At 38.8% G+C, this 12,197-nt stretch overlaps 1 protein-coding gene across 1 annotated transcript; it reads left to right on the top strand.

Annotated features, from left to right (window-relative positions):
* Positions 1 to 5,895: 5,895 nt before the first annotated feature.
* On the top strand, positions 5,896 to 12,056 carry LOC110622038 (E3 ubiquitin-protein ligase RFWD3). The gene is made up of 14 exons (XM_021766385.2): positions 5,896 to 6,341; positions 6,506 to 6,581; positions 6,666 to 6,755; positions 6,840 to 6,884; positions 7,046 to 7,126; positions 7,550 to 7,646; positions 7,915 to 7,970; positions 9,074 to 9,184; positions 9,275 to 9,414; positions 9,514 to 9,553; positions 9,781 to 9,843; positions 9,936 to 10,123; positions 10,580 to 11,067; positions 11,832 to 12,056. The coding sequence occupies exons 1-13, from the start codon at positions 5,965 to 5,967 to the stop codon at positions 11,064 to 11,066; spliced, it is 1,851 nt and encodes a 616-aa protein (XP_021622077.2). The 5' UTR covers positions 5,896 to 5,964; the 3' UTR covers position 11,067; positions 11,832 to 12,056.
* Positions 12,057 to 12,197: the final 141 nt, after the last annotated feature.

Below are 12,197 nucleotides of genomic sequence, written 5' to 3'. Positions count from 1 at the left end.
GTATAGTAGGCTTGCTACGGGTTCCGGCGACCTTAAGTCGACCTGAATCCTAGCGCCGATAGCGATCCAGTTTTTGGGTCGTTATACGAATACTTTCAAAACAGGCACAAGAAGCCCTCAGTGAGGTGGGTGATTGGCCTCGGAAAATGACCACCAGCACTACAAAACCGAGCTGAGAGGGACAAGAAGTCCTCAGTGAGGTGGGTGACTGGCCTCAGAAAATGACTGCAAGCACCACAAAACCGAGCTAAGAGGGACAAGAAGACCTTAGTGAGGTGGTGGCTGGTATCAGAAAATGACCGCTAGCACCACAAAACCGAGCTAAGAGGAACAAGAAGCCTTCAGTGAGGTGAGTGACTAGCCTCGGAAAATGACTGCCAACGCCACAAAACTGAGCCGAGAGGATGAAGGCCAATGAGCCTAGAAGCGACAGTAAGGCCAATGAGCCTGGAAGCAACAATAAGGCCAATGAGCTTGGAAGCGACAGCAAGGCCAATGAGCCTGAATCTTGAGCAAGGCCAATGAGCTTGATAAATTTGACAGACTAAAATATAGCCCGTATAAAGCTCAACACGTGAGCAGGAAATTAAGTTCGACCTCATAAAAAGAGCTCGGGGCACCCAAATGTAGGAAACAAAATTTCGAACTTCCGAGCTCGTAGCACAAATAGATTCACAGGCTATAAGCATGTGAATAAGCCTAAAACAAAAACAAAAGTCGAACTCCCAGTTCGGACGAACTCGCGACATATGAACATTTAGCAGGATAAACTAAGTGTGGAAAAAATAATAATAATATAAAAGCTGAGCTTCCCAGTCGGAGGGGCCCACAGGCTTCAAGCACACAAAAGCAGCCAAAGTGTGGAAAAACAATCGAGCTCATAGATTGGATGAATCCTTAGCAGCTTGGATAAGCCCATAGCCCATGGCACTTAATTTGTAATTTTTTGATTAATCATTACATCAAATAAAAGAAGAACCCAACGATGACGCGTCCGAGCTCACAGCTCGGACAGGCCCAGGAAGTCATCACATACGAAAAAATGTATATGTAAAGAGGGTCATTCCTCTAAGCGCAAGCGAGTTCGTCAGATAAACACAAAAAAAAAACTAAGTATTATATATCCGAGCTCGCGACACTAAGGAGGTCGTGTGAGTAAATGACTTAAATACCCTCATGAGAATGGGAAAAACTTACGAGTTAAATAATTAGCAAAATTCTAAGCTCTTAGTCCTGCTCAAGCCACTTAACAAAGTTACGCGGAGGACAGTTTAGTCCGTTAATTAAGTTAAGTAAGTAGGAATTTATTGAATAAGCATACAGTTTAAGGCTTTTTATGTTAAGGTAAGTTAAAAGAAGTTCACAAGTTAGACAATGAAGATGAGTTAAGGCCCAAAGGGACTGAGCAGCTCGGTGAGACAAAGAAAGCAATAAAATAATGCAATATAAGAATAAATGAAGCACGCGCTGAAGGGAAATATCACTTACTATTATTGCGTATTCCTAATTCGTCATACATCCAAACTCTAAGTCAAAGACAATAAATAAAAGTGCAACACATAAAATAAATACAAAGGCAAAGTATGCAAAAAGAAACATCTTTATTCATTTATCTATTTATTTACAGATACAGAAGAAAAGTCCGAACTGATAAGATCATTCAAGGGCTGATTTACAGTGTCTTCCCCTTGAGGTCCAGCTGGCGGGAGAGGAGCTCCTTTAGGCAATGGATTGTTATCCTCTTTGTAGCGTACCTCCTCGCCGTTAGAGTCGACTTCAGAAGCTCGAAAGGTTGCTAACGGAGTGGAGGGGGCATTTTTGGCTACCTTCAGGCCTTGATTGAACTCGGAAGCGAACATGCAAAAGGCTGAGTTATATAATTTCTCTTTCATTTCATTAGAAGCCTTATACTCCTCAAGTCGCACTTCATAGGCCTGCTCAATCTTGGCCTTCAGCTCAGCAGAGTCCTTGTACTCCTGTAGGCGCTCCTCACAGGCCAACTGGACCCTATCCTCCGTAAGCCTAGCGTCCCTCAGTAGGGCAGAATACCTCTCCTCCAGAGCAGTGACCTCTTGGCGGAGTTGCTGTTGCTGAAGCTGTGACTCCTCCATTGCCAAAGCCATGCCTTTTAGGTCCTCAGCATGCTTGTTGAGCTCTTGCTGAAGGACAGCAACCAGGGCCAAAGCCTCCTCCCGCTGGGCCCTTGCCTCCTTACACTGAGCCTGGGCTTTTTCGCGTTGAGCCCGGGCCTCAGCCCATTCGCTGCAAGACTCCTTCAAAGAAGACAATTGCGTCAAAGCCTTGTCCTGTTGAGACTCTACTGCAAAGGCCCGCTCAGAAGCCCTGTTGACCTCATCCCGCATCTCCCCCAAGCGCTTGGTGAGGTCCTTGAGTTGATTCTTGAGGTCGATTATGTGCCTGCGAGCCTCACCAGTCACCACGATGTTCTCCTCATAGCGGGCCTCATTAATTTGCTGATCCATCGAGCTCTGGAGGGACTGATCTCGAGCATCGATCTCCATGTAAATGCCAAGCGCCTAACAAAAAGGAGGCAACAAATAGAGTTAGAAAACAAGGGAAACAAAAGCAGACTTAAAAATGGTAAATTGACTTACCATGAGGAGCATCTCTCGGAGGCTGTCTCCCAGCTCCTCCCAGGACCGCGAGCGAAAAGCCACCTGTTGCTTAGTGGAGCAGGCTAAATGGCTGGCGAGAGCAAGGAAGAGTGGATCAGAGACATCGATATCTCGTCAAATATCTTCTCCCTCAACATCTCAGCCACAGAGGTAGCCGCGGGCCTAGGAGTTACCTCAGTGGCGTTGAGGAGCTTATTGTTAGGGGCGGAAGACAACTGTCCCACGGCTTGCTTGCCTTCATCAGCGGGAGGAGGGGGAATGGCCTTGGAAGACCCAGCTATGTGCGCCTTCTTAGAGGCCTGGCCCTCGGGAGGGACCTCGGTAGATTGGACTCGCTTGCCAGAGGTGCCCCTGATAACAATGGCACTACTAGCAGCGGCCTTCTTAGGTCGTATTGAAGAAGGAACAACCTTGGCCTCTCCCTTGGAACCACCCTCCGTAGGTTCTTCAATGGTGATGGGCTCCTGAGAGGCTGGAATGGAGGTTAACTTGGGCTTTGGAGCTGCAGGGGATTTGGAGGAGCGCGGAGTCCTGCCCTGAGCAGAAGCCTTCGAGGCCGCAGAGTGAGAGCCCTTGGAAGCAGGCACTAGAGCCCGAGAAGAAGCAGGGGCAGGAGAAGTAGTCCGGCCAGCCATAGGAGGAGAGATGGCGTGAAAGACCTCCCAGATCACGTTGGCCACAAATCGACCAACCTGGAAGGCCTCTAGGGTGGCCCTTATGTTCTCCCTGGACATTGTGAAATTCTTTGGAGGCTTGATCTTGTCTATCTGTGCAAAAGAGGCTGCGAAAAACAAAAACAAAAATAACTAACAGTTAAAAACAAAATACAGGAAAAAGGCAAAAGGCAGAAGAGAAAAATAAGACATCAACAGACGAATACTAGCCTCCTAGCAGTCCTGAAGACTGGACACGAACATGCACTTCTCGACATCATACTTTCTCGAAACGGAGGTCAGTCGGAGAAGGCAGATCTGGTCCAATAGGGGCAGCTGAGGAAGGTCATTATAACCTGGGGGGACATCCCTCCAAGAGAGGTCCACATCCCAAGATATTCCCAAGCCTTCCTTCAGCTCCACCACCGCAAAACCCTCAACCCAGCATTTAATGGAGTCCTTGTACCCCGAGAAAATAGACAACCCTCCCCGGGGAGCAAAGTAATAGAACTCCTGACTAGCGCGGACCAGACAGAAGAAGGTGGAAAACAAAACGGCAGAGGAAGTGAAAACCAAACACAAGCTGATAGATTCGAAGGAACACATAAAAAGAATGGAGTTGGGGGAGAGCATATGGGAAGTTCCTCCGAAGTAATAGAAAACCTCGATGAAGAAGGGAGAAAAGGGGAAGGTCAGACCAAAATCGCATTGCTTGACAAAAAAGACCAAACTGTGATCCCGCTGGAGTCAAACAAACCCGGTGGTGGAGGAACGAGAAGAACGATCCTTTCATTGCGGAAAGGAGCTCTAATGCGATAGAGAGAGGTATCCAGGTATTCCTGAGAAAAGAAGTTGGTAAGGGAAGCAGTGGTGATGCATGACCTCAGATTCGCAACATCGAGAAGTCTAGGGACAACCATTAGAGAAAACAGAGGACGTACCTTGAAGGGATTTCGCAAAAGATGAGAGAGACGAAATACAGAGAGCAAAGTGAGAAGAAGAGTATGGAGAGAAATGAAGAGTTTGAATTTGAAATGAATAAAGGCAGAGAAGGGACGTTTTGACAGAAGCCTCCCTCGGGCCGTGCGATCATAATGGGGTCTAAGGATTTACTCCCTCATCACTCATGAAATAACTGCTGAGGAGGTAAATGGGCACTTGATGACCGTCGGCCTTCTCACACCCGGGGTGAGGCCAGGCCTTGGAGAAGGATAAAGGCCCAAGGCCCATTAGGCCACTCTAAAGTAGGCCGGACTGACTACACACGCAGATCCACCAGAAGATAGTCTAGCCTGGTGACATGACAAGAGGTAGAAGAGCAAGCCCAATCACCTCGCAGCCTTACCAGCATGAGTGCTGGAGAAAATTAAACGACTGCCTAATAGAGGAGGGTACTCTAGCACGTCCGTGCGTATGGGTCCGAGTAACAGAGATGGATGACATTGTAGTAGGGTGACGGTTATCTATCATTAAAGGACAAAAGGAAAGGGAATAAAAGGGAAGTGACATGATATTCTCTGACCAAACTTACTCGTACACCGTAAATCTTATTTTATAGATCTCAAAATATTATTAACCAACTTTCAATGTAATAATAGAATGGAAGAAATAATATTTAAATTATATTTCAAATCATAATAATATTGAGTTTAACATTTATTCACTGTACTTATAATAAAGAAAAAATTATTATTAATTACGAGTCATTTTTAGATAAATAAATTACAGAAAAATCATGTGATATTAAAAACTAATATTTAATTTTTTAAGTGACTAATTAGTATGTGAAATCTTTATTATGATTATTTAATTTATGGTAATTGAATGAATTAATCACGAGAAAATGAGTTTCAGAATGGAACGACGCAGGAAGATGCAAACGCTTCTCAACACAAGCCCAGTGAAATGGAAAAAAAAAATCGACATAATTTAATTATCGATTTTTTTAATGAGTGTAATATTAAATTAATTAATTAATCGACTGTGTCTCTTTTTGCTTTCATTTTAAATATATTAACTAAATAATTTTTATTTTTGGTGACCATTCAAGTGAAATTCCATGGAATGTGAAGAAATTCACAAATTGCACCTGTATTCATCTTCAGACCATGTAATGAAAATTTTGTGTGGTGATGAGGAATAATAAATATTTACTTCTACTGTTATGTTTACAAAACATTTATGATTAATCAAGACTACTCAAAATCTATCTGATTACTAAAATTTTCATTATAAATTATACAAAAATCACAATAAAATAAAATAATTACCGATTAAAAAACTTATAACTTCAAATATAGTTATTAAAATATACAGCATGTCATTAATATATTTTAATTTATTGGTATTAAATTATTTTTAAAATTAAAATATATTAAATCACGTCAATATTATCATTTATCAATTTCATCTCCTTTTATACAAATTTTAGAATACGTTTAAAATATGTATTTCATCGTATGAAATTTACTTTTCATCATTCCTAAAATAATTCACACTAAAATTTTATGCTCATATGTACAACCTCGAATCCGGTGTCGTATTAATATATTACATAATGAGGCTATAAGTATCTTCGGTTTCAACTTTCCCTCCCTAATAAAAGCTTGAAAACGAAGCGAACGCCAGTTTTTTTTAGTATCTGCTCTCTCGTGCTTTCCCAATTACATGCTCTAATGGCCCAACCGTACGAATCCGATGAAGAGAACGATGCCGCATTCGTCTACCCTGGCTTTGAATTCGAAGAAGAGACGGAAAATCACTTGGAAAGCGAAGAGGAGGAGGACGACGAGGAGTATATTCCGGTTGTAAACTCGCCTAGGGTTGTAGGTAATGTCTCTTTGAATCCCGGTCGAGTTAGTGTTGAAGAAGAGAGAAGTAAGCGGAGAAGAGCAGAGCACGGAGGAGAAGGAGGAGGAGAGACGTGCTCGTTGATTGCAGATGAGAACGCTGAGAGTTCTCAGGGAAGAGAGTGGAATCGAACTCAAATCGATGGGCTTTTTTGCCCTATTTGCATGGATGCTTGGACCAGTGAGGGGGACCATCACATCAGGTGCTTTTAGCTTTCTGTACTCTTCCATTCTCTCTAATTTGTGTTGCCTGTTCTAATTTTTTTTTTTTCAGTTCTAGGAATTTACTCGAAATTTGCATCTGAATGTGATTTTCTGAGTTCTCTGATTTGTTAATTGTCTAATTGTGTTCTGCGATGAAATATAGCTGTCTTCCTTGCGGCCATATATTCGGACTTTCTTGTATCAGTAGATGGTTGAAACAAAGTCGAAGTTCCGCAAAGGTATTGGCCAGTGTGTTATAGTTTTTATTAGTGATCAAGACTTGATAATATTTATTTCTGCTTGACTTATAATTCCCATTTTAGTGTCCTCAATGCAACAGGAAATGCACATTAAAGGATGTGAGGAAGCTCTTTGCTCCAAGGATTGCTGTGATTGATGAAGAATCGCAGAAGGTACTGCATATCCTCATTGACTTGATATTTTAAGAAGAAATTCGCGAATAAGTGTTTTTTTTAATTTGTTTTTCTTATTTGCAGACAATTAGATCTCTGGAGGTGAAATGTGCTTCTCTTGAGAAGAAGGTAGGATTGGTTACTGAATCAGACAGAAACAGACTGTTTTTTTGCCTTACTATTTTTTTCAATATGCTTTACTTTTGCAGCTTGGTTTTCCTTGAAACCCAAGACATTCTTACTTTGTCTTTTGTCATGGAAAATGTATGATTTTCTGATTGCACTTGCAGAGTGCTGATTGGTGTAGAAAAGAATCTGAATGGCAAAAGAGAGAAGCTGAGTTGCAACTTAAGGTCAACCAGCTCACGGAGGTATGCTTGAGTGTTAATTACTTTTACCTTTCAATTATATTTCTTCACTTGTTTTAAAGTGATGAAACTCACATGATCATCACCTATCAAAAGCTTTTTAGTTTTCCTTATTGGCTGTTAACCATTGTGTTTATTGTTTAAGCACTGGTAGTTTATGATTAAGATTCCAGTTCTAGAGCACGTTGTACTTAAATCGCTTGGTCCTGTGGCTGTCTGCTTACGGATCTTCCATAATTTCATTAAGTCTTACGAATTTTTGGGTGCAGATGTCTAATCTTTGGAATACATGTGCATTTCAAGTGCACAATTAATATGAATTTGGGAAATGAAATTATATGTTAAAATTTAAATTCATTTGGATTATGTGTTATATATCCTTTTAGGTGTGCCTTTGTTTTCAATTTCAAACTTTTGACTTTGTAGAGGACTACTTATTTGGAGCATTTAGTAGAAGATATGCAGAGCAGGTCAAATGTGCCATTTACTGCTGGTAGGAACAGTCAAGGACATAAAATACCTGGTAATCATCTTTTTAGATGAATGATGTCCATGTTATTTCTTATTATTTTTCTAATTTTAATCAGTTGTTATTGTAAGTATCTGGTAATTGTTGATACTATGAGCAACGAATTTGTGGTGTTGATTGCCACTTCCTTCTTTTTCTTTCTCAATTGCTTTGTCTTTGTACCTTTTCTTAGGTTAACTTTAAAAAAAAAAATTGTGAAGAGCTAAGTATATGTTGTTGTCACTAACATAAGCCTTTTTTTCTTACTATCTTTCTTTTTAAGGAATTATCAACTCAAAGTTATGCTGCAGAGGATCGTCTAGTATTTTTGTGTTAGAGGTGCGAATGCTTCTCTTTCACCTTTATTTCTCTTTTCTCTGCCTGTACATTTAGACATGGCTGAACTTTTGTAAAACATGTTACAGGTCAAGTTCTAGACCTCTATTTCTTATTTTCTCTCCCCCCCTTTTTTTTTTCTGTACATGAGAAAATTTTCTATTTTGTATCTTCAGAAGCTAAGCAAGCAGGCACAGAGCAGAGGTATTCTAGTGCAAGAAAATGTATTTTACTAACCAAATGTTTTCTAACTGCTGCTTAAGAGGGAATCTAATTGGAACCCTGAGAGCAGGCTAAAGTGAAATATAACCTTTGCTTGGTTTTTTAAACTTAAAAATGTGACTTAAGACTAAATAGTATTTTGATACAATTTATGTTGATAAAGTTTTGAATTTGAATTCTGAAAAAGTACTGATGAAGTGCAACTGTTGATGGTTAAATTTTTAAGACTCTTTCTTTTTCCTCCTCTCCATTCCCTTTGCTTTTTCCCCCGTCTCTTTTGTATTTGGTTTCTTTGAACTATGATCAATTTGGAACACAAATTCGTAACTTACCATCATTAAATTCCATGTACATATTAAACTAACAATGTTAAAGGGTTTCCATTAAACAAGGTTTCCTTCATCTTCAAAACTGTGTAAGATATTTCATTGTTTTTGTTAGTTCTGAAATAATACTCATTTTTAAACAAGTCGTCTTCGTCTCTTTGGCCTAAAGTGATCTTTGGAAAATTTATGCTGCTTGAACTATGAGCAGTGGTCCTAGGAAATAGGAATTTGGAATTTAATCTCCGATGCTGTTAAAGTGAAACTAGATATTTAAATTGGCTGAAAAATTGTGGATTATGTGAGCTTTTTAAGTCCATGAATGATTTGGGTCTTATGATATGCAGTTTCCTGAATTTATGTCATTGCAAAACCTTTCTTTCATGTCCCTATATAAACTTACTAACTTATCATTACAATTGTGCTTGTTTTCAGATAAAGAAACTTTTCTTCTCCATCTCTTCTTTTTCCCTAGTTCTTATTTTTGTTTTTAATCGAAGTTTTATAACATCAAGTGTAATTGCAATTTAACATTATTAACTTGAGTTTAAATTGTTGTAGAGAGAGTTGCAGGTGGATGGTGCCCGCTTATTTGATATAGATGCATTTGGTCAGATTTTGTTACTTGTTCGGAGGCTACCTAAGATTGGTGGGTCACATGTACTTACCAAAGTAAAGTTCTGTTCTTCAACTCAGGTTTTGCTATTATATGCTACTTAAAAACTGTTCTGAAGTTTCTTTCTTTTAAATTATGTTTTTCAGATGAACTTGCTACCTCCTCATGAAAGTGAAGATATTTTGCTTCCTTCTAGCATGAAAATCATAAAAGACTTGCATATTTCTCCTTTTAATGGAAGTCATGCGCTTTGTGCTTCATTAGGCGAGAAACTATCAGTTCTTAGGTGATGTTAGAATCAAATCTTGAAGTACATTTCTGACATATCTATTTTTACATCCTCCAAGGACCAATCTCACCCTTGTTTTTGTCTTGTTTTCTACAGTATGGAAAGCAACAGTGTCATCCTTTCCTATGATTTACTGGTAAGTGTTAGATCCATTATCCATGTCACTTTCTCAAGTGATCTTATGATATGTTATTAATTTTCCTTGCTTATTATTGGATGGGATTACTGTTTGCACTAAAAACAATTACATTTTTGCATTATTTGCACTGTTTTCCGTGATGTTATTATTGATAAAGTACAATCGATCCTATCTAGTTATTAGCATTTTACAGTAAATTCATTTGATCAAATTCATATTTACAGGGTCCTGCTTGGTCATGTTGCTGGGATCTTCATAGTTCATATTACATGTATGCTGGACTACAGGTATTAAACCCTTTAGTGAATGTTGTTTAATGTTAACCATGTTATTCTAGATAGCTTTCACAAAACCTTTTTTTTTTTGGGCTACCTTTCAGAATGGCTTGCTTTTGGCATTTGATATGCGTCAAACCAGGGGACCAGTAGAATCAAGTCCAGGACTGACAAACAATCCAATCCATACATTATACTCTGTTCAAAGTAATTCTTCTTCTGGTGTTAGAACGCTTCTATCTGCTTCCTCCATTGGCATATGCCAGTGGAACTTCGGCAGTACTGAAGAAAGGTGAGATGTTATTAGTTGTGTGTATAAACTTGGCATCTGTTTTTTTTCTTATTCTTATGGATCTGAAAAAGGTATGAAACACTTGTCTTATTCTTCTGCTCTTCAAAGATGATGTTAGTTTTGGTCCATAATCAATGCACGAATTCCAAAACTCTCTTTCCTGTGCATTTTAGTATTTTTATGTTTATTCCCTTTATATTTTTGGGTTGTGTTGGCTTATCTTATGTGATCCACAAATTTCATGTTTCTAATGAGATCATTTTCCAGTTAACATGCTTTTCTTTTCTGTTTGTTGAACTTCAAACAATGCAGTTTGAAGTGTTTATTTTGTTTTCTTTTGCTAAACTCATTGCAGGATTGAATTTTTCCATATAATATTTGGAAAATTTTATTCATAATGAGTAATGGCTATTGGGACAGTCTGTTCTGAAAAGATTGTAATTGAATTTTATGAAGGCCATCTTTGGTTCCTCAAACAGCAAATCAAGGAGTTTGTATATCCCTTGCTCATTGTCTGAGCGGTGATGACGTAGTGGTGACATTTCGTCCCAAAGTCGAGATGACCAATGAGATGGCTTATTCTCAGTCATCACTCACTCCTTGCTCGATAAGTGGACGAGGAGTGCTTGGTTCCCATCTTCATTTGAAGAGAGTGGGTGATAAGTATGAACAGTTGGGCATTTCATGTGCCACTGTAAGTAACATTCAGTTGCCTAGATCTGTTATCGTAGACAGGGAGAACGAAAAACCACTATTTGCAGCTGGGGATGAAGAAACATTGGGATTGATCTTGCAAGAGTTGCCAACTTTCAAATTTGATCAAAGTCTTAAATCTCACAAGCATCATATTTGTGATGTGAAGTATACAAGTACACTAACCCAAGGTTTACTTGGCTGTTTGAGTGAGGACAGATTGCAACTGTACAGTAGCAAGATGAGATGAGGTAAGCTTATTTTGCAGAAGCTATGTCATTGATTTTAGCATGTTGTTATCCTATTTGTTCTTTCTTTTCTATAAAATTCTACTCTTCAAATATATGCACTTGGTAGTTGGAATTAATTTATTATACCTGTTGCATGGTAATAATCTACGGTTATTCTTAGTCTATCTCGCTTATATATTTTACTATCGTGACCCATAGATTTGTTTTACATTTCATTCAAGGGTATCACTTTATAATAAGGGATCTGAGGAGTCCCATCTCCATCATCTAAATCTTAAAACAAGAATTATTGTATGCACCTGGCCTTTTCACCTGCTGGAATTAAATAGCCATTGTTTTATGTTACCCTTCACAGTAGTCATGTTCACTTCTTTTCTTAAGATTGGCTGTCCAGTGCTTATTTGTTTGGAATCAAGCCCCTGTCAGTCAATTTTCATAATTGATCCAATATCAACCCTCTGTTTCAGATATCTTCTATTGTTTAATGAAAGCTTATTAAAGAAGTATGCATGTAAATTATGTGTTCTAGGCATGCCTTAATGAATATATCTGCAATTAGGTGCATGTAGGTGTCGACTTCTGGGTGGCCCCATATTAGAACTGCCTCCATTGTCTTTGAGCATTTAATGGTTCTAGGCATTTCGCATTTGCCTTGAAAAGATTAATGAATGTGCAACTTCAAGTTGTTTTTTGATGATTGCTGATTAGAAGTCTATTATTGCTGTATCTTTTCTGTTGATTGATTACTTTGGATATTGTTGCAGGACACTGCATTTTTTTGGGGTATCAAGGCAAGAGAACATCTGATTTTGTTCCTGGTATTTTCGTATTAACCACCAAATGAGGGTAGTTGATTAGGTTCCTTAACCCTAAATTGTATATAGCGTCTCTTTCCGATCATCAATGTTGTGCCATTTATTATTGATGTAAATTTAAAAGCATCTAATTTTATGAAAAATTGGAAGGGTTTCATATCCAATTTTTTATTTTATCTTTTTCTCGGCCTTTTTTTTAAGAAGGTTGATAGAATTATCTTAAGGTTGACAAAATACAAGTCAAATTTAATAAAATACAAATCACCCTTTGTTAAGCCCTTTTTCCTTTCTTCTCCATTCTATCACCATCTATCG

The sequence above is a fragment of the Manihot esculenta genome, chromosome 9, assembly GCF_001659605.2.
Source record: "Manihot esculenta cultivar AM560-2 chromosome 9, M.esculenta_v8, whole genome shotgun sequence".
In the NCBI taxonomy this organism is placed as follows: Eukaryota; Viridiplantae; Streptophyta; class Magnoliopsida; order Malpighiales; family Euphorbiaceae; genus Manihot; species Manihot esculenta.
The sequence above is the reverse complement of the archived record's forward strand: the minus strand, read 5'-3'. Positions and strand labels throughout refer to the sequence as shown.

Coding starts and splice junctions, on each gene's coding strand:
- LOC110622038 (XM_021766385.2), top strand. CDS start 5,965: ATGGCCCAACCGTACGAATCCGATGAAGAGAACGATGCCGCATTCGTC. Junction 6,342..6,505: donor GAGGGGGACCATCACATCAG/GTGCTTTTAGCT, acceptor GATGAAATATAG/CTGTCTTCCTTGCGGCCATA. Junction 9,185..9,274: donor GGTCACATGTACTTACCAAA/GTAAAGTTCTGT, acceptor TATGTTTTTCAG/ATGAACTTGCTACCTCCTCA.